Source organism: Dromiciops gliroides, chromosome 2, assembly GCF_019393635.1.
Source record: "Dromiciops gliroides isolate mDroGli1 chromosome 2, mDroGli1.pri, whole genome shotgun sequence".
NCBI classification, from domain to species: Eukaryota; Metazoa; Chordata; class Mammalia; order Microbiotheria; family Microbiotheriidae; genus Dromiciops; species Dromiciops gliroides.
The window spans coordinates 69,446,356-69,469,035 of NC_057862.1; the positions used below are offsets into that span (position 1 = coordinate 69,446,356).

General features: G+C 44.0%; 1 protein-coding gene across 1 annotated transcript; it reads left to right on the plus strand.

Moving 5' to 3' along the window:
* The first annotated feature begins 4,780 nt into the window (after positions 1-4,780).
* Positions 4,781-11,659, plus strand: RPS17 (ribosomal protein S17). The gene is made up of 5 exons (XM_043984575.1): positions 4,781-4,852; positions 5,126-5,277; positions 9,606-9,711; positions 11,048-11,113; positions 11,534-11,659. The coding sequence occupies exons 1-5, from the start codon at positions 4,850-4,852 to the stop codon at positions 11,612-11,614; spliced, it is 408 nt and encodes a 135-aa protein (XP_043840510.1). The 5' UTR covers positions 4,781-4,849; the 3' UTR covers positions 11,615-11,659.
* Positions 11,660-22,680: the final 11,021 nt, after the last annotated feature.

The window sequence follows — 22,680 nt, forward strand, 5'->3', positions numbered from 1 at the left end:
TCTAGAAAGGGAAAACTGCCAAATGGTTGGGCACCTTTTAATCTGCACCTAATTCCCAAAGCCCTGCCCCCCCACCTATTAAGCCTGCTCTCTCGCCTTCGTGAGCCTGTCTGTACTCTTTCCTGGCATCTATAGCTTCTGCTGAGCCCCTTGCTCACCTTACTGTGGAGGGGGGAGTTGATAGAACCTTGAGTAGTTCAACAGGGGAAGACCTATTCAATGCCTGGAGAGAGGACTGGCCTATGGAGGATAATTTTGGCCTTTTCTTCACTCTATCTTATACTTAATCCACATCATTATTCTATTGCCAAGATTATTTTTTTTCCCATGAAAGTATAATACTATTTTCCAGTTACATGTAGAGATAGTTTACATTTGTTTTGATAAGATTTCTAGTTTGTTTTTTCTCCCTCCCTCCCCCCTCCCCAATACAGCAAGCAATCCGATATAGGTTATATATGTGCAATCACATTAAACATATTTCTGCATTGTCATGCTGTGCAAGAAGAATCAGAGCAAAAAGGAAAAACCTCAAAGAAAAAAATAGTATGGTTCAATCTGCATCTAGATTCCATAGTTTTTGTTTTGTTTTTTTCCTTTTATGGATTTGGAGAGCATTTTCCATCATGAGTCCTTTGGAATTATCTTGGACCATTGTATTGCTGAGAAGAAAGACTACTATTCTTTTTTTTTCTTTTTGCGGGGCAGTGAGGGTTAAGTGACTTGCCCAGGGTCACACAGCTAGTAAGTGTCAAGTGTCCAAGGCCAAATTTGAACTCTGGTACTCCTGAATCCAGGGCTGGTGCTCTATCCACTGTGCCACCTAGCTGCCCCCCTACTACTATTTTTTTAAAAAGGTAAATTTATACTGGTAAAAGAAAGCCCTGGTCTCCCTCCCCCTCCCCCATTCCTGGGGTTTGCTAGAAGTAACTTCTAGACCTTGAGCTGACGTTTTTGACTTAAATATGGTTCAACACCTGAAGTAGCTCCCTCAGAACCTTCTATTGGGAGCATCCTCGTGGAGAAAATGGAGACTCTTGGTCAGTGGAACTAAGCGCTTACAAACAGTTTGAAGGCATGTATGCAGGTTTAAAAAAAAAGCAGCCAAAGGAAAAGAAATTCTGCATGGCTTAAACTCTTGGATCATCATTTGAAGACCTTTTCAGCTGGTCCTTTTCAAGTACTGCTGCTAAATACAGATTAATATGCTAAATGTGTGTGAAGGGTGGGAGGCTTGAAGATCTTACCCAACATGGTCACTGTCCTCGTGGAACCTAAAAATAGAGGAATAAGACACCTGTTTTGCATCAGTTATGTGTGAAAAAGAGGAAATACTGACATCTAAGGAGGAATAAAATGTGCAAAGAGAGGGAAGAGCTGCCTTGTTCTTCCACTCTTCCCTCTGCAGGAACTGACCCTTTTTCCTCTTCCTTCACAACCATCTTTTGAATTTCTTCTCATTTTTTAGAACCCAAGTCAAATGGCACCTATTTGGGGAGGCCCTTAGATCTTATAATGTTTTGTACTGTAGATACCCTACGTATGTCACATCTTTGCTGATATATAAATTTCAAATCTAAACTACAATCTTCTAGAACTATCTGTGATAGGTGCTCAATAAATGTGATCTTGAGGGAGTCACTGGACGTCTCAGAGGCTGTGTTAGGCACTCTGCTTTGTATTAAAAGTGCATAGATGGGGGCAGCTAGGTGGCACAGGGGATAGAGCACCGGCTCTGGATTCAGGAGGACCTTAGTTCAAATCTGCACTCAGACCCTTGACACTTACTAGCTGTGTGACCCTGGGCAAGTCACTTAACCCCAACTGCCTCACTTAAAAAAAAAAAAGTGCATAGACCAAAGGAAAATGGCCTCTACCCTCGTGGAACTTACATTCCAGTGGAGGAGACAAATTGTCTTAAGTGGCCCTCAAGCTAACTGTTTTGTGAAGCTAGGGATTACAGAGATGAAGAGCAGCTTTGTACCAAGCATGGGGGGCCAGCCCTGTCAAATGCGTCCCATCCCATGAATGAAGAACAGGAAGAAAGCCAATTTGGCTGGACAGAGAACGCGCAAGGTAGTAACGAATAATAAGGCTGGAAAGTTAGGTTCAGCTCAGGTTGGGGGAAAAGCTTGTGAATGGCAGCTTGACCCTAGAAGTAAAAGAGAACCATTGAAGTTGGTAGAAGAGTGACAGTCAGCCCTGTATTTCAGGACGATCATTTTGGCAGATGTGTGGAGGATGTGACAAGGGGGCGAGACTCGGATGGGAAACAAATTGGGAGGCTTTATCCATAGTCCAGGCTAGGGGGTTTATGATGAGTCTGAATTAGGATGCTGGTTGTGTGAGTGGAGAATAGGGAGATGGTTGGTAGGGAGGTGATGGAGTTGGGAAAGTATGGCATTAAGGTTGTGAGCCTGTTCACCTGGTTCCTCCCTTGAAATAGGGAAGCCTGGAAGAGGGGTATGGGTGATCTTCTTGTTAACTTTGGGGGGGGGGGGCAATGAGGGTTAAGTGATTTGCCCAAGGTCACACAGCTAGCAAGTGTCAAGTGTCTGAGGCCAGATCTGAACTCAGGTCCTCCTGAATCCAGGACTGGTACTTTATCCACTGCACCACCTAGCTGCCTCTGTGGATTAGTTAACTTTTATTTATTTATTTTGAGGGTGATCTTTCAAACATGAGTTTGAAGTGCCTATTAGGCAGTTGGTGATTAACTGGTGCTCAGGAGAGAATCTAGCAATGAGCTCTGAGTTATCAGAGCTGATTTCATGCAGAGTGTAGTGACAGAAGAGGAACCAAGGTAGAGGCTTGGTTTTCACCCACATTTGGGAAGCAGCATATAGATGATCCAGAATGAGTGACTTAGACAGAAGGAAAACACAGGGAAGAGAAGTGTTTTGTAACACCAGAGAAGTCAGCAGTGATGAAAACTGAGCAAAAGCCATGCGTTGAAAATAGACCCCTGGTGAATTTAGGAAGTGTTCTCATTGGCATTAGAAGCCAGAATGAGATGATTTGGAAATTGTGAGGAAAGGAACTTCTAGTAATGAAGATAGGAAGCTTTTTCTAGGAAAATCTGGAGAAGAGAGAGGAGATAGGATAAAGGGTAATTGGCCCTAGGAAAAGAGGACTTGTGTCCCACCCCTTTCAAAGCACATCCCCTGAGGGGGCCTAAAGGAAAGGGATGGTGGCCTGAGGAACAGAGATAGACACAGAACTCTCCATAATAGTCCCCGATGCTAATGGGGACTCCAGTGTCAGAAGAGAGCTGTCAGCTCTCATCTCTGCCATCCCTTTTATCTATTCACCTTGGTGCCAGATCACATTGTGGCCTAGGAGGTAATCGGGGTCCCCAGTTCTTTATGTGGGTCTGAGGAGTAAATTCTGGGTGGGATTAGGTCCTAATTTACACTTACTCACCACTGCCCTGGGGCCATAGATCCCGGGTTTTCTCCTCATTTTCCTTGGCCTTGGATGCTGTCCAGACAATTCTAGGTAAGCGTAGTGGATTAATTTCAGGCACAGTTCACATCTGGCAGCCTAGTAGGGATGTGGCATTGCCTGAGAATTTAAGAACTGAGTCCAGGCTCGGGAAATGCTGCTCTAACAAGTCCTAACTTCAGGGGGCCCCAAGCTCCAGAATGGCCGGCAGACAGGGAGAGGCTGGGATGATCACTAAATAGCCCACAGAAGGCAGGGGGAAAGGAAGGTATTTGGCTCGTAAACTGGACAATCATATAGGACAGAAAGCTGTCACTTAAGTAGGGAGACATAAAGGAGAAAAAAAACTTTTTAAACTCCTTAGTTGATTGAGGATTAGTAACAGGGAATCCCTGCCTTGGGGGGTGTCCTGCCACTGAAAGTCCAAGACCAAAGGAGGCGGCTCATCCGTATAATTTCAGTTTTCCGGGGCTGCTGGGATCGAGGGCTCCCGTATCCCGAAAAGTGGCTCTGGCAAAGAGGGAGTGAAGAGGCAAGCCCAGAAAAGCCGAAAATACCGGCTTCCTTTCCATAATCCCTGCGATGGAAATGAGGAACACGGGGGGGAAACATCCAAAGGGTTTCAAGATCCCCCAGTCGTGCCAGAACCACCGAAAAACGCGCGGTTTCCCTAGAGTTTAACGAGGGCTTGATTACGGGGGCTTTCGCCCCCAGGTACCGTCACCTGGGGATGGGGAGGGGAGGCGGGGTCAGTAACCATCCCTTGTTCCATCCCCTGGTCGCTGGGTCCCTGGGGGTGGGGAGCAGGGATGAGGTGACCCTGGGAGAGGGGCCCAATACAAATGTAACAGTCGCACCGGGGTCAGGCTCCTTTGCGTGGCCAGTCGCCAGCCCCGCCCCTCCCCCCCTCCCCGCCAGCATTTATTAAGCACGTGCCACCCGCCGAGCACCGCGCTGGGCGCGGGGGTTTCAAAGACAAAAGAATTCTCCCCACCCCCCACCCAGTTCCTGGGCCCACTGAGGCAGACGGCGTGCGTACCTGTTTGCAAACTAAACTGCGGTGCGTAGTTACCTGCGCACGACCCCCTGCCATCTCGCCCATCCTTCGGCTCCGCGAGGTGTCGCCTCGCGCCGCCCGTCCCTGCCTCCACTATCACCAATCTCCGCCCCCTCCTCTCCTCACCAAGGCTGGAGAAGGGAGATGGATGACTCCCGGGACTCCCGGTGCCCGGAAACCTCGGCTCAGAGGGCGGGAGGCTGCACTTGCCCTCCTGTCCGCCGGAGGCCGCTGTGGCGCCCAAACTTCTCGCCTCGCGCTTCCCGGCCAGGCGGAAGTAACGCAGCCGCCGCTTCTTTATAGGCCTTTTCCCAGCAGCCTCTGCTCCCTTCACCCCCAGCAGCCAACATGGTAGGTGTTGCTCGGCGCTGCAGCCTCCCGGGATCCGGCGCCATCCGCGACTCCCCGGGGCCCCGCGTGTCCAACTCCGAGCCTGGGAGCTGCTGCTCCTTTGGGGACTGTGTGGCCGGGTGGGTTCTGTCCGAGGGGCCTGCCGCTGGGCCCGAGAGGGGCCGGGGCCACGGCTGCGGCGGGCCTGAGGCGTCCCGGGGCCCGGCGGGCGGGAGCGGGCGTGGGGGTGGGGGTCCCCGCCCGGGCCGGCCTCTCACTCTGCTCCGCTTGTAGGGTCGCGTTCGGACCAAGACCGTGAAGAAGGCGGCGCGGGTCATCATCGAAAAGTACTACACCCGCCTGGGTAACGACTTCCACACCAACAAGCGCGTGTGCGAGGAGATCGCCATCATCCCCAGCAAGAAGCTCCGCAACAAGATCGCCGGGTGAGCCTGCTCCGCCTCCCCCGGCGGGGGGTCGGGGCGCCCGGGGCCTAACGCAGGGACTTGGCGCGGGTGTAGCCGCTGGGAAGAACTTAGGAGAAACGTTAGGGAGGCCGCTCCTCTGTTTTATAGGAAGGGAAAGTGAGGCTCGGAAAGGGGAAGGGGCCAAGGGTTAACAAGGCCTTAGGGAGTGACTGCTACGAGCTGAGCGCCAGGGATACAAAGACACATGCAGGGAAGTAGCCCGGGAATGAGGCGAGGAAGAAGAGTATTCTAGGCCCGTGGACGTGCGTGGAGTTGGAAGGTGCAGTTTCGTGTGTGAGGACCAGGAAGTAGATGAGTGTAGCGGAGCGGGATCGGTGAGTGTGGAATTGGGGGGGGTGTCTAGTGTTAGACGACTGGATAGTTACGAAGGGGCTGCTTTGGGACCTGCTTTAAGTGGCAACCCTGAAGGTAATAGGGAGCCACTGAGGTTTTTGTTTTGTTTTTTCACTACACTATCTTGGTGGGGTGGCATTCCGAGCATTAGGAGGCAGTGTCGTGGAACATAGGTGCCCAGGAACTGAGGTCTGTCGGTGTAGCTGTGGCTTGAGTGAAGATGTGACCGTGTCGTTCCCCCATACACCCTTTCAGCAAACTCAGTGGCTTCCTATAACGTCCAGGATCAACTATCAGATCCTGTGTTTGGCTGGGCTTTTTTTTTCTTCTTTTTGGTGAGGCAATTGGGTTAAGTGATTTGCCCACAGGTAGCTAGTTAAGTGCAAAGTGTCTGAGGCAGCATTTGAACTCCGGTCTTCCTGACTCCAGGGCCAGTACTCTATCCACTGCGCCACCTAGCTGCCCCTTGAAGCCCTTCTTAACTTGGCCTCTTCCTGCCTTTGAGGGCTTCTTAGATCTTATTCCTCTTCTCATACTCTGATCTAGTGGCATTGGCCTCCACGCTGTTGCTTGAACACAACATCTCTAGATTCCAGACATTCTCACAGGCTGATAGCTCTGAAACTCCTCATCCCTCCCTCCTGACCTCCTTCAAGTCCCACTGGGGCACAGTGGGTAGAGCACTAGCCCAGAAATTGGGAGAACCTGAGTTCAAAACTCGCCCTAGACAGTACCTGTATCACTCTGGGCAGGTTACTTAACCCCAGTTGCCTTAAACATCCTAGGCCATCTTGGATTATCCTGGTGTATAGCTTGCCACTGGGAAAGGGTGAGGTTGGTGACCTTGCACAGCCCTCCCTCACTGAAACTTAATTACTGCAAGTCATGACATCACCCTGATGTCATGGTCCTCTTCCAGAACGAAGGACAGAGTCCCACACTCTGCCAGAATCTTTCTCCAGCCTTTCTTACTCTCATTGCCTCCCTCTGAAGTGACTTCCCATTCACCTTGTTATATGCCTAGCATGTTCCTAGTGTTTGTGTAGTGTCTCCCTCATTATACTAAGGTAATCAATTGAGAGCTGGGACTGTTTTTGTCTTCTCTGAGTTACTGGAGTGTATACAATTCCTGCCTTTGAAGGTCAAGGAAGATGAGACCAGAGAGCTGAAGTAAGTTTCCTTGGTTGTCTGACAAGGTACTGTGGATGGTTTGAGGTAAATAGTGAAAAACTGCCGGGGATTTTTGAGGGAGCCTGTGAGTTAGGAAGGTTACTCTGTTATTCATGGTATAATTGATTTCCTAAGGAAACAATACTTTTGGACCATTGATGGTGTATTCTGTTGCTGGGTACAAACTATAGATTTCCTAGTGATCTAGGAAAGTGCTTTATAGTATTGGTTTGTCTGACTTTTGAGGAAGGAACTTTTAGATAATCCACTAATCAGCATTGCTAAGCACTGGGAATACAAAGAAAGAAAAAGTCTCATGCTCCTGAACACAACAATGAGGGGGTAATTTCAGAGGAGAGACAGTGAGAGTAAGGAGAGGACTTGGAAGAACTTTCTGGAAGTGGAACTTCCTTCAGCTGAGATTTGAAGGAGATAGGAAGGAAAAGAGCCGTGGAAATAGCCATTAAAATGGAATTTCGTGTTGGAAGAACTGCAAGGAGGGCAACTGGAGCATGGAGGTACCGTATATGGGGCTGGGGGTAGGGAATGGACTAGGTGCAGTAGAATGTAAAGATCCTGGAGAGGTAGGAAATGGGATTGTATTTGATCTTGTGGTTAAGTTAATAAGGAGCCACTGCCATTTATTATAGGAGGTTGACATTATCAGACCTTTACTTTGGGAAGAGCAGTTTAATAGCTGGATAAGAGCATGAATTGGAGTAATGGGTGTCTGCACCAGGGTGGTGAGAGAGTTAAAAAGGAAAGGGTGACGTTGTGTCTATAGGATTTCCAGTTTGTGGTGTCTAATGGGCATTTGGAGAAGAATCTGGCAGTTAGGAGAGAGGTTGGGGTTGGACAAGTAGATGTGAAACTATTTACATGTGCATGATCAAGAAGACTTACGAGATTACCAAATGAAATAGTACAGAGGGCTAAGGACAGGGCCATGGAGAATCCCCACACTTAGTGGTGAGTTGAAGATCCAGCAAAGGAGACAGTGGAGTGGTCAGACAAGTAGAACTAGGATATAGGGAAGTGTTGCAGAAACCTAGAGAGGATGATTGACAGTGTCAAAGGCTGAAGTACGAGGACTGAGAAAAAACGACCTTGGATTTGGTGGTTACATGATCTTGGTAACTGGAGAGGTGAGGTTCAATTGAATGATGAGCTTGGAAGCCCAAACTGCAGAATTCAGAATGAGAGGGAAGGAATTGGAGGCACCTGTTGTAGGCGGTGTCATGGAGTTTAGCTACAAGGGGAGATGGCAGAATCAGGAGTTTCTTCATTTTACAGATTTGTGGTTTGTGTTCAGTGACCACTTACTTTGAGCCCGGGTAGTAATGCAAGTTTGTAGCTCTTTACATTTTCCAGTATTTATGTGGTGTTTTTTTTTTTTAACTTGATTCAACAACTTTTGAAAATAGACATGGCTGGTTATATCTGAGTTGTGTCTAGAATATAGGCCTGGGGGTCTTGTTTATCTTCTATTGAATTTTACTTTCTAACTAAAGTTAGGAGATAATTAAATCAATTCAATTTAGTGCCTGGTGAAAAGTTGAACTAGGCAAAATTAACTTAATATATTTGAAGTTAATCCCACTGTGATGTCTGGAAACACTTCCCCACCCCAGTTTCAAAGGTGAAGGTTTATCTAGAAACAATGATAAGACATTTCAAGAGTAATCTGTGCTAGCACAATCTTTAATTTTTTTTAAGATTTAGTTTATAGCTTCTTGCCTGGGGTTAAAATAGTCACATATTTTATGTTGCTATTGACTTTTGAGTTGTTGGGCAGGAAGCTGTTTTCTGGTTTAAAGAACACTTACGGGGCAGCTAGGTGGCACAGTGGATAAAGCACAAGCCCTGGATTCAGGAGGACCTTAGTTCAAATTCGGCTTCAGACACTTTGACACTTATTAGTTGTGTGACCCTGGGCAAGTCACTTAACTCATTGAGACACCCCCCCAAAAAAAAAAAAACAACAACAAACAAAAACCCACCAAAAACAAAAACTTGATGTCCTTGAGCTCCTTAGGTGATCCTTGATCAATCTGTCTCCTGTTTTCCAGCTACATTGAGGGGTTCTTTGTACTTTTATGTCCCTGCTTAACTGATTTAATTAATTTACAAGCATTTGTTAAACGCTTCATGTGTTGCAGGCACTGTGTTAATCTCAAGGGATGCAAACTTAGCAAGGGATTATTGCAGAAATGAGGTTGACCTACAGTTGATAGTTATTTGAAGGCAGACACGGTTGAGGCAAATGTAGATTTCCCATTCCTTATAACTCCATATTAACTGGTGTCAGACCAATTGTTTTAGTTCAATCCTCTGCCATCAGCAAAATGGAGAAATGTGCATCTGCTTCAGTCTCTTGCCCAGAGTTGCCTGTAGTGGAATCCCTAGGGAGCTGTGCCCCAGTTCTAATGGACCCCCTGGGACTGACAGCTTAGTCAACCTCTGGTAACATTTGGTTTGGTGATTGGGAGAAGTAGTGGACTTTCCTGGCACTGTTGTGCCTGGCTCTGGTGCCTTTTTTTCTAGTTACTCTGGAGTATGTCTGAAGCATTCACACATAACTAGTTTGGAGCTAATAGCGCTGAAGTAAGATGGAATGAAGCTTTTAGGCTTCATTCACCACCACCTTCATATCCCTTCCCCTTTGTGTTAACCTGCCTCCAGCTCTGCTCATTTTGGTTGATGTGCCACAACTGACTACAGGTGGTATTTGAACTTGCATTTATGGTGGTTTTCTTACATACTCTGGTGGTGGTGATTTGTAGATATGTTACTCATCTGATGAAGCGCATCCAGAGAGGCCCTGTGAGAGGTATCTCCATCAAGTTGCAGGAAGAAGAAAGAGAAAGGAGGGATAACTATGTCCCTGAGGTAAGCTTCCTGGTCATCCCTCGATCTCTGGTTCTTTTTTTTCCTAGTGGGTGCTAGGTGTGGGTTCCAGAGCATTCATTCATAATAAGCCCTTTTAAATGGGTTCTGAGGAAGTTCTTGACCTATTTCAAATCATACCCTATTAAGTGCTAGAAAGGACCTGAGCACTGACTTAAACTTTTCAGCTAGTCAAATTGTTTTCACCGACAGATGCTTAGTCCACCTTTGCTTTTAAATCCTCAGACACAATCCTCACGGTATGTGAGGCACCGTGCTAAAGGGGTACAAATGAAAACCTCTTTGGCTTTTTGGACACTTGTGGTCTAATAGTCTTAGAGAAGTTGTTAGTAATTGCACTGGAACAAAACCAAGTTTCTTGCCTGCTCACTCTTGTTCTTTGGGCTGCAGAGAATGTCCTCTCCTTTTTTCCTCCCACTCCCTCTTGGGGAGATATCTCTTGTTGGGAACCCAACCCTGATTCCAGGCTCATTGATGGTAAGGGAGATAGACTAGGCCATTAGGACCACTTTCCTTCTCTGTGAAAGGTGCCACTTAACCCTTGCACAGGGTTATGAGGAGGGCAGTGTATAACTTTCGTGGTGCTTGCTTGTTTTGATTCTGGGCTGTGAAGGTAGGACAAGGATGATTTCATTGTACAGAAGAGGACACAACTCAGGAGATTACATGACTTGCTAATTGTCACATAATTAATGAAGGGCTAGAACTAAAACCAGGTTTCTTGATTCCACTGTGCTGTGATCCATCACAGGTGAGCTGTTCTGCTTCGAGTGGATGTAGAGTGTGCTTGTGAGAAGTGAGAGCTATTTGGGGAGTTGGCTCTGGAGATATGTGCAGCTCCCAAAGAAGCAGTTTTGTCTTTGCGTTGGTGCTTCTTCCCTTGAAGTTATGTTTTTTTTTTTTTTTTTCGGTAACTGGGTGGCCTGATTATACATTGTACAAAAGAAAAGATTATTTCTTCCTTGTTGTATGGAAGGACATGGACACGAGTCGTGCAGGATGAGAAGAATGCAACTGATTTTTCTTTTTCCCTTCTGAGTGAACCCATCTTTTTGAGATTTTTGGAATTAGGGAAAATGTGATTTAGGAATAGACAAAACAGCATTGTCGACTTTTAACTCTTGGGACCTGTTCTCTGTCAGTATTCCATAGATAAGCTATGCATGGCACATATAATGAAGGTGTTTAATTGATGCTTAGTTGAAGGGACCTTTTTGTATAGATAGATATCAGGAAAAAGGAAAGTGTGGGAAATGAATTAGAAAATCTGGTTGTCTCCCCATTGTTGGTAGTGAGTGACCTCATTTCTCTTTTTTAGGTCTCTGCTTTGGATCAGGAGATCATTGAAGTGGACCCTGATACCAAAGAAATGTTGAAACTCCTGGTGAGTGTGACCTTGAACTTCTGGTCTGGTAATACCAGAGACTAGGAAACAATAAAAAGAAGCCCAAGGTTGAAGTTTTAATGGAATTTCTGCAGGGGCCAGTGGGTTCGAGAACCAAGCTTTTTGGAACTTGACCCATTCTTGGGTCATCCAGTCCTTAGATTCTGTTAACCCTGATAATGGGTGTGAGAAAGCATTCAGTGAAACCCTCACTCCATTGTCCCAGGGTCTCACCTAACTCTGGACAGTTTGACAGGTTTGTGCTATACCTGTAACAGACATGGAGGATGGTGAAATGTGGCAGTCTGGAGTAGAGTGTTGGAGGTCACTGGTTAGTCATGAGTCTCCTGAGCTTTCTCTGGGTATGTCTTATGGAATGAAGATTGCATCTCATTTGGAAATCTTTTCTCATCATTCCAGGACTTTGGCAGTTTGTCCAACCTGCAAGTTACCCAGCCCACGGTTGGGATGAACTTCAAAACACCAAGAGGAGCTGTTTAATGTTTACTTTTGTGTTCTTTGCAATAAACTTGGGAACCCCCCAGAGTGTTGCCTTGTTTTTAAATGCTGCATCATGCACTAGCAAACATACATGTGTAAAGGTTGGGGTTTGGGGACAGATTTCAGTATGCAGTTTATGGCCCCTGAATTAGTGTTCTAAGCTGTGCAATTGTGACTGCTCAGAATTTCTTATTGATGTATAACCCCAGGCTGGTGCATAGAGAAAGTGCAGCCTCAGACTCTAGGGCATAAAGAACTCAAACTTAAATAGTGGCCCTGTTGGGGCCATGTTTATTAAACATTTTCCAATTACAGTTTAATTTGACACTTGCTCTAGCTTTATAACCCCATCCTTTTCTCTGTACATCCTCTCCCCACCTCCCAGCAAAAGACCCTGCCAGAAGATACCTGCTAAATGTTAATCTAATCATCCAAGTGAACCTAAAAAGCAAAGTTTTACTAGTTCATATTTTCGTGGCAGTTCATGCAGAATATTGGTAAAAGTGCTATCCTATTCTGGATTCCTTTCCTAGCTTTTCCTGAAAATGCTGTTCCTAAAACATTTAGATGTTGGACTGTAATTTGCTCATCTTCCCTCTGGCCAGTGCTACACTCTCCTTGCTCTCAAAGAACCTGTAGTCTTTTTCTTTTTCTCTTTTTTCTTTTAAACTTGTCCAGGGTCACACAGCTAGTACGTGTTGTATCGGAGGCTGGCTTTGAATTTGAGTCCTCCTGAATCCAGGTCTGGTGCCTTGTACACTGAGCTGCCTAGCTGCCCCCGAACATGTAGTCTTTAGGGGAGGAAAAGGGAAGAACTCATACAGATTAGTAAATGCCATTTATCTAAAGTAATGAGGAAGTCAGGAAAGACTGGATAAAAGAGATGGAATGAGCTGAAACCATGTTGCCTCTGTGGAAGCTTCAACTTATGTTTTAAAGATTAGGGCATTATTGTACAATCCCCAGTCACCTTTCCCATTCTCCAAGATCTTTAAAGATTGTTGACAGTAACTCATCACTTATCTGCTATTTCTTTTATGGGCCTTGGGGTGTCTTTCATCTGAGTTTGATGATGTGAACTCATTGGGGGCACCTTACTATTCATCTTGGGTTTCTATTCCCTAAATGGTGGATGAGTTACTCAGAGAAGGGAAGAGTGATGGTTAATCAAAAGTCACTCATTGAGTTATTGGTAGAACCATGACTAAAACTTGGTTCTTGGGCTAGGTTTCTTTTTATCATGGCAATCTTCCTGGTTTTTTGGGGGTGGGTGGGGTGGGGCAGTAAGGGTTAAGCGACTTGCCCAGCGAGGGTCACACAGCTAGTAAGTGTCAAGTGTCTGAGGCCAGATTTGAACTCAAGTCCTGAATCCAGGGCCGGTGCTTTTTCCACTGTGCCATCTAGCTGCCCCCATCTCCCTGATTTAAGAGAAAATCAATCTTGGACTGATTGAGTTTGAAGCAAAAGTGGGACATCAGGTAGACGTTGTAGTGATTTAGCATTTGCTTGGAGATGAATCCCTGGAGAAAGAACAGGACTGGATAACAGGTTGGGAAGTCAAAGAAGTGAGAATTGAAGCTAGGAGGATGAAGAAAAGCAGAGGATTAAGTCTTGAGGCTTGAGGAGTGCTCTTATTAGGGAGAGGAAATAGCAAAGAAGATGGAAGGAGCAGGATTATAAAGAGACCCTTCAAATAAGGGTCCAAGAGCTACAAGGACTTGGGAAAATCTACCGAAAGGATGTTTTCTTTAGAAGGGGTTTTAGAAAGACTCAAGCTTTTGTAGAACTGCCCATTTATTCTTTGTAAAAGTTTAGAAAAAGAAGCTTTAAATTCAAATCATGAAGCCTAGAAGTATCATTTAATTCTGGCATGATTTTACTCATTGGTAAGCAGCCCAATGGTGCATAGTGCTTCAGACACTAGCCATGTGACCTTGGATAAGTCACGTGGCCTGTTTGCATCAGTTTCCTTACCTGTAAAATGGGAATAACAGCACCTACTTACCTTGCAGATTTATTGTGAGGCTCCAGTGAGATAGTATTTAAGTGCTTGACACATGGTAGGTACTATATAAATGCTTATTAAAATCTGTTGGTTATGGTTTCAGGCCTGCTCTGTGACGAATAGGCTATATTCCTTAGGCATTTCTCTTTCTGGGTACCTCTATTTCATTCTAGGTGACTTGATAGCAATTTTGATATTGAGGGAATAAGGGGGAAAAGGAAGCATTTGTGTAGGACCTCCTATGTGCTAGACACTGTGCCAAGCTTTACAAATATTAACTCATTTGTTCCTATTTTACAGTCAAGGAAACAGATAAAAGTGACTGGCCCAAGGTCAGACAGCTAGAAAGTGAGGCTGGATTCAAACTCAGGTCTTTCTTACTAGAGGCATAGCATTTTATCCACTGTAACGTTACACCTAACTGCTACTTGAGCCAGGGGCTCCTTTCTCTACATGAATAGTTCTGATCCAAGGGCTGCCAAAACCCCCTGAGATGAGTGATCTATCTTGATACATAAGACACAGGAATAGTAGACTGTTGTGGACTTCTTGGTCTTTATTTCCTTTTCTGTTGGACTAAATGAACTCGGGGGCCATTTCAGCTCCAAATATATGATCCTGTAACTCTTGTCATGGCCTTATCCCTGTCCTGATCAGCATTTTTATCCATAGCTCAAAAGAAGACAGACACTGAAGGCATTCGCTGTCACTGAAATGTTTAAAGACAAAAACCTGAGAGGGATCGCCAATATGTTGAGCGAATGAATGAATGAAAAAGCATTTATTAGCCCCTATTATGTGCAAAGCATTGCCACTAAGTGCTGAAGACATAGGAAAGCCTAGCCAGTTCCTTTTCTAAAGGATCCCACACATTCTCAGGGGAAACAACACAGGAAATTTCTGTTGTAAATCAGATGGAACGGTCTAGTCCTTCAGGGTGGCAAAACAGACGTAAATGCATTTTCTTTTATGTCACTGCTATTGAGAAAAACAGCCATGTCTGATGTTAAACCACTTGATAAGGCCTTGATGGCAAAACCTCTTTCCCCAGTAGTAGCTGCAGAATCTGCAGGCTACCGAGAATGACTTCCTGGGTGACAGCTGTGGGGGCTTGGCTAGAAGCAGGTTTGGGGGGAGGATGGGGTTGCTGCTATTATAGTAGTTTGTGTGGAAAAGATACTGAGGTTTCAGGGACCTGTGAGTTTAATACAAATGGGCATTGCCCTGTGGTTACCAAATCAGGAAAAGCTATCTCGTAGTCTAAGCTGAATTAGTGGAAGAACAGTGTCCAGAATGGTCACAGTCATCTTATCCTGGGAACTGGTTAGATTGCAGATAGAATACTGTGTCTTGACCTGGGCAGCACATTTGAAGAGACGTGGACAGATTGGAGAATGATCAGGATGGTGAAGTGTCTTAAAACATGAGCTGTTTTAATCAGAAATAGGGACTAATGATGTGGAAATCCTCTACCATCTCAGACTGGCAATTCCAATGTAGCTAATGGTCTTAGAGAATTGTGGGAACGTTGCAAGGGGAAGTGACTTCATGATCACACAGCTAGCATGGGTCAGAGATAGGACTTGACCCCAGGTCCTTCTGATTCAAAGGTCGGCCTTTTACTGGGCTGCCTTTTATGATGTGATAACTGTCTTTGATGATTTGAAGGGCTATTTTATCAAAGAAGGTTTAGACTTATTCTTGGGAACTCCAGAGAGTAACACTAGAAACAACCATTTGAAATAGAGACAGATTTTGGTTCAATGTAAGGTGAATTTTCTAGGAAGCTAAGCTGTCCAATATCTTTTGCTAATTTTCAGTCACGTTTGACTCTTCATGACCCCATTTGGGGTTTTCTAGGCAAAGATACTGGAGTGGTTTCCTTCTCCAGCTCCTTTTACAGATGAGAAAACTGAGACAAACAGGGTTAAGTGACTTTCCCAGGGTCACACAGCTAGTAAGTGTCTTAGGAGGCCAGATATGAACTCAGGAAGATGAGTCTTCTTGAATCCAGGTATGGTGCTCTATACTCTATGCACCACCTAGCTGCCCCCATCCAGTATTTAGCTTAGTGCAAAAGTTTGAATTGAATTACCTAACAATGAAATGGGTTGTCTCATGAAATGGTAAGCTTACACAGTATTCTGTTAGTAAACATTTTTTTTTTTTTTGGTGGGGCAATGAGGGTTAAGTGACTTGCCCCGGGTCACACAGCTAGTAAGTGTCAAGTGTCTGAGGTCGGATTTGAACTCAGGTCCTCCTGAATCCAGGGCCAGTGCTTTATCCACTGTACTACCTAGCTGCCCCCCATATTACACGGTATTCTGGCAAGGACTGAATGGCTGATCACCTGCCAATGAAGCTGAAGAAGGGATTCCTGAATTGAGGGTTGTATGGGCCAAATTTAGTGTGGGTAGAGTTAATTGGACAGCTCGCTGTAATATTGGGGTTCAGAAAATAATGAGAGATCTCTAGGTCCAGAGCTTCCTCCCTTCCAAACTGCCTTTTCTTTAGTTATTTCTCCCAGACTGATAAGAAAGGAGATTAACAGCCTCCTTTCCACAAACAAATCAGGTTTCATTAATGGGAACAAATTTACAACACAAGTGAAGTTAATAAAGCCAGGGACAAATGAGAAAGGGGATGGAGAAAAGGAAAGATACCACCCACTTCCCAGATGATTAGAATCTAAATCTCTAGGGTAAAAAGGCCCCAGGAAGCTCTGCTTCCTCAGCTACTCAGAACAGCTTATCTCAAACAAAAGCTCACTCAAACCCTAAACTTGCTTCCAGCTCAGCTAGTCCAAAAAGCTAGCTTCACTTCAATAACACAAACTCACCACCACCTGGAATCTGTAGTTCTAAGGAGAATCAGCTATACAGTCTCCTGGTTCGGTCTGAAGGTCAAAAACCACCAGCTCCTCTCTCTCTCTCTCTCTCTCTCTCTCTCTCTCTCTCTCTCTCTCTCTCTCTCTCTCTCTCTCTCTCTCTCTCTCTCTCTCTCTCTCTCTCTCCCCCTCTCTCCCTCTCTCCCTCTCTCCCCCTCTCCCCCTCTCTCCCTCTCTCCCTCTCTCCCTCTCCCTCCCTTCCTTCACCATCCCTCTCCGAGTACCCTCTCCTCCTCTCTCCCCATTATAATTTGGCCAGGCCCATGTGGGTGTGGGGGAACTCCTAGGTGGGGCTTAGGTACTTTATTGGATACTTTGACTCAATAAATGTTCTTTGTGTTTGTTCTATAATCTCTAAGTGCCGACCCATCTTCTCTTAGGCTTTTAAAGGTTGCATCTTTTCAGTCTAACCACAATGAAACAATGATGGGGTGATGGAAACCCCAAATCACAATTCCTTACAGGGTGATGTCTGACAAGATGCTCTTTAAGGCCCTTCCGACTTTAAGATTCCATGGGTAGGGGGGCAGCTAGATGGCACAGTGGTTAAAGCACCGGCCCTGGATTCAGGAGTACCTGAGTTCAAATCCGGCCTCAGACACTTGACACTTACTAGCTGTGTGACCCTGGGCAAGTCACTTAACCCCCTATTGCCTGCAAAAAAAAAGAAAAAGATTCCATGGGTAGGGGGCAGCTAGGTGGCGAAGTGGATAAAGCACTGGCCCTGGATTCAGAAGGACCTGAGTTCAAATCCAGACCCAGACACTTGACACTTGAAACTTACTAGCTGTGTGACCCTGGGCAAGTCACTTAATCCTCATTGCCCCTCCAAAAAAATAAATAAATAAATGAAAGATTCCATGGGTAGCTGGGACAGAATTCAACTCCTTCAAGCTTTTCTTCCATTTTTTAGTGCCTATATAATATACAGTCCTATGTACATTTCAAAATCAAAGTATTCCTAAGTTGAAGATCTGTTTACACAGTTTAGTGGCAGTGTTTGTTAAAGAACTAATTGAATACTATTCACAAAGGCAACTCTTTGGTCCATTTGCTTCAGAGTCCTCTGTGCTCAAGAAATAATGGACACATCTGAACTGCAGTACAGCAAATGAAAAATGTACAAATAGCAGACTATCCATAAGAGGTATTTAAATGGATTTAGGATGAGCAAAATTAGCATAATCACCACTTCATTAAGTTTTTAGAGCTAATATAATTTAATATTATAGGTTCTGCTTTTTTATTGTCTGTGATTTCATGGATCAATAGTAAATTGTATTTCCTTTTGAAGTACCTAACAAGTAGGTGCCCTGAGGAATTAATGCTTTTACAAAGTAGGTTACATCAATTTGATGTAATCATAATTGGACAGTCCCTTCTGCTTTGGGACTACTGAAGACCTGAAAATGTGAATTATGCTTCGACCAATGGGAGACATCCTAAAGTTCAATGTGCCTACCATGTTAATAGCCAGCTTTCAGCAAAAGACCACCCACCACACAGCTGAAAGAATATCATGGAACAATCCTCAAAATAAGAATTTCAGGCCACCAACTGTCTGAAAGGATGCTACAGATGACAAGAAAAAAGACAAAATAGCTGATGCCTCACCCCATACCCAACAAATTAGAAAAGACAAAAGATAAAAATGGCCAATGTTGGAGGGGTTATAGAAAGATGGGCCCATTAATGTATTAATAGTGGAGTTATGAAGGAGTCCAGCCATCCTGGAATGCAATTTGGGATTATTCAAAAAAAGTTACTAAAATTTCCATACCCTTTGACCCAGAGGTTCCTCTGCTAGGCATTTACCTGAAGGAGGTCAATGATAAAAAGAGTAGAACTTTTTGTAGTAAGAAAAACTGGGGACAAAGTAGCTACCCATCAATTGACTAATGCTTAAGAAATCATGGTACCTCAACGTTACGGAATATTATCCAGCTGTGTGAACAAAATGAATTATGAGTACAGAGAAATATGGGAAGCCATAAGAATGGATATAAAGTGAGTTAAATAGAACCATAAAAACTGTACACTATCCCAAAGAGATTTAAAAAAGGGGGGAAAGGACCTATTTGTACTAAAATAATTATAGCAGCTTTTTGTGATGGTAATCATGAAATTAGAAATTGAGGGCATGTCCATCTATTGGAGAATGGCTGAACAAGTTGTGGTATATGATTGTGGTGGAATACTATTGTCTTATAAGAAATGAGGAACAGGATACTCTGAGAAAAACCTGGGAAGACTTATATGAACTGATGCAAAGTGAAATGAGTGAATGAGAACACTGTACATGGTAACAGCAATATTGTGAATCAATTGTGAATAACTTAGCTATTCTCAGCAATACAATGACCCAAGACAGTTCTGAAGGACTTAAGATGAAAAATGTAGTCCATCCCCAGAGAAAGAACCAATGGAGTCTGAATTCATATTGAAACATTTTAAACTTTACTTTTCTTGGTTTTGTCTGTTTCCTTTCACAACATAACTAATATGGAAATATATTTTGCAAGACTGCACATGTATAACCTATAACAGCAAATTGCTTGCCTTCTTAATCTCAATGTAGGTAGAGTGGAGGGAAGGAGATAACTCAAAATTTTAAAAAATGAATGTTAAAAATTGTATTTACATGTAATTGGGGAAAAAATAAAATATTTTTAAAAATACAAAAAAAGGGACAGCTAGGTGGTGCAGTAGATAAAGCACTGGCCCTGGATTCAGGAGGACCTGAGTTCAAATTCGACCTTAGACACTTGACACTTGACACTTTCTAGCTGTGTGACCCTGGGCAAGTCACTTGACCCTCATTGCAACGGTGAAAATGAAAACAACAGCAAAACAATAAAAACTGAATATTATGAAATCATAATGATCATTCTTGGCCCCAAAGTAAGAAACATTTATTAAGTGCCTACTGTGTCTCAGACATCATGCTAAGGACTCTATACTTATTACATGTTTGATTTTCACACTAACCCTGGGACATAGGTGCTATTATTATCCCCATTTTACAATTGAGGAAACTGAGGCAAACAGGTGAAATGACTTGCCCAGAATCAGACAGTTTACTAAAGTGTCTGATACTAGATTTGAACTGAGGTCTATCCTGACTCTCAGCTCAACACTCTATCCATTGTGCCACCTAGCTATGTGAGATGTATAAAGGTGCCTCTTGAGGATTATGAATATGGAAGACTACAGATAATAACCAACTTTCCCAATATGTGGATTAATTTTGATGACCTGGGATTCTTTTTCCCCTCTTTTTTATTCTGTTAGGTAGCAATTCTCTGTACTCACTTTTTTTTGGGGGGGGGTGAGGCAGTTGGGGTTAAGTGACTTGCCCAGGGTCACACAGCTAGTAAGTGTCAAGTGTCTGAGGCTGGATTTGAACTCAGGTCCTCCTGAATCCAGGGTTGGTGCTCTCTATCCACTGCGCCACCTAGCTGCCCCTGTACTCACTTTATAGAGTGAGGCTTCCTACATTTCCTCTCTGAAGATTTACACCTCCCTGAGCCACTCGAAGTGTCTTTAATATACACATCCAGAGCAATATTATAGTCGTGTCTTATTGCACTAAGTACCACTGATACCCATAAGGTGAAAAATGGACTTCCAATCAATCCTGTGTGTGTAAACATTGAGCATTTAGGGGATGACTTAAGCCATATGTTCTGGTGTGTTTTTCCCACTGTTAATTACCAGTAATTCACATCCCAATTCCATTAAATCAATTAACATGAAGACCTTTTACAAAGAAATATTTACTATGCAGATATAACAAGAACATAAATACAAACACTTCTCCCCCAACATATGTGTGTTGGGAAGGGGAGGGGGGGCACCTGTTTCTAAACCACCTTGGCTCCTGGGAATAGTGGGTTCAGGCTTTAAAACAATTCCACCAACCTCATGTCCAAACACATTGTTCCTCCCCAATGCTGGACTTGCTGAATGGGTGATACTCTTGTTCTGTTGACCTTTCAAAGCTGGTTGTAGCCATCACCAGTCTCCTTTACCTAGCAACAGGGGGGAATGGACAAAATGGAGACAGTTAAAGCCGTGCATTCTTGACTTTGTGTTGGTTCTGGGTGAGAGAGGGCCTGGGACCTCTCCACAAACTGATGGCCCTCAGAACCTCATCCCCTTCCAATGCCATCAAGTTGGGAAAGAGCCAGGACCAAGTGAATTATCCCGGTTGACTTGTCTGTTTTACTGCTCTCCCATTCTGGCTCTATAGCCAATTAAAAAAACTCCTCATTACCACATAGTTATTAGATCAGAACCAGTTACAGAATGCCTGTGCATTCCCCAAAGTCCATGTACTCTCTGAAGACTGCAAAAGCATTAAGCTCATTGGCCATTTCTCAGTTTCAGTTAATCAATCAATCAACATTTATTAAGTACCCACTGTGTGCCAGACACTGCTAGGGAGGCAAAAGAGTCTCTTCCTTTACAATCTAATGAGGGAGACAATGTACAAGCAACTATATATAAAACAAACTATATATGGAATAAATAGTAAATAATTAAAAGAGGGAAGGCGGGGGTGAGGGTGGGGCAGCTAGGTGGCTCAGTGGATAAAGTACTGGCCTTGGATTCAGGAGGACCTGAGTTCAAATCCAGCCTCAGACACAACACTAGCTGTGTGATGTTGGGCAAGTCACTTAACCCTCATTGCCCCACAAAAATTTAAAATAAAAAGAGGGAAGGCACTGGCATTAAGAGGGGTTGGGGAAGGTTCCCTGTAGAAGATGGTATTTTACTTAGGACTTAAAAGAAGCCGGGGTGGGGTGGGAATGGAGTGGGGTGTCAATATTGAGTACACAGAATAGAGAGATAGAACATCTTTTTGAGAGTACATGTCAGAGAGTAAGGTGTAAGAAGATTGGAAAGGTAGGACGAGAGGCGGCTAGGTGGCACAGTGGATAGAACACCGGCCCTGGAGTCAGGAGTACCTGAGTTCAAATCCAGCCTCAGACACTTAACACTTACTAGCTGTGTGACCCTGGGCAAGTCACTTAACCCCAATTGCCTCACTTAAAAAAAAAAAAAAGAAAGAAAAGGAAAGGTAGGAGGGGGCTTTGAACACCAAATAAAATTTATAAAGGATGGTTTTCTAAGGAAGGGGGAGGGAGGAAGAAGGGATACATTAGTAAATGCAGGTGATGTAAAAACAAAAGCTAATAAAAATTATTTTTTAAAAGAATGTCTGTTACTTCAGTACAACCTGGGACAGATCTAATTCTTTCTTTCTAATTGTTAGGAGATCCCTGAGGTTTTGCTGCTCACAGACATGCTTTAATAAAGACAAGATCATGGACCAGAAGCTAGAGAAAGATAGCCTTGCCTTCTTCTTCACCTAGGTTTTGTTTTTGTTTTTTCTAGCTCTTACTTTTGTTTGAATGCTAAAGTAGATTTTCATAATGAAAGGAAGCTCATTGCCCACCTACACAGTGGATAATAGAGGCATCCCTTTGTGCTGGATTGTGGATCAGTCAACTCCTCATCTATTTTCTCTTTCTGACTAGGTGGTCTGTAGTACACTCTAATAACCTTGCTTCTGCCACCACAGATCTTCATCCAGTTGTTGTCCAACGTGATTTTCCCCTCTAGTTTCTCAATTTATCACAAGTATATTTTAAAAATATACAATGCCAGCCCCTCCTTTTTTTTAAAACCTCTCCTATTTCTTTTATATAAGATATACTCAAGTAGAGCCACATTCTAGTTGTGGGTCTTATCCTAACAAGTCTCTATAATACCCATGAAGACAATTTTGGCTCCTTAGGTTAGGACCTCTTGAGTATTTTGTTTGCTGTCTAAACTTTGAGCATTTGTATATGGACGTTTGAGACTGTGTGCTTATTTGTGGTTCCTTTCTTGAATTTTTACCTCCACTAAACTTCTTCCTACTCGATAGCTATTTTCTATAGTATCGAGCTTAGTGGATACGTACAGGTACATTTCTCCCCCATTCTTTTTTTTTTTTTTTCAGGTTTTTTGATTAGATTTCTAAGATACCAGGAAAATACATTCCTATCATCTCCACTCCTGGATAGGACCCTGGTCCAAAAATTCAGATCCTTTCTTAGACATCTTCTTGGCCAGCTGTTCATTCATCAAATTAGCTTTTCTCTCTTCATCATCCCTTTCCTTCAG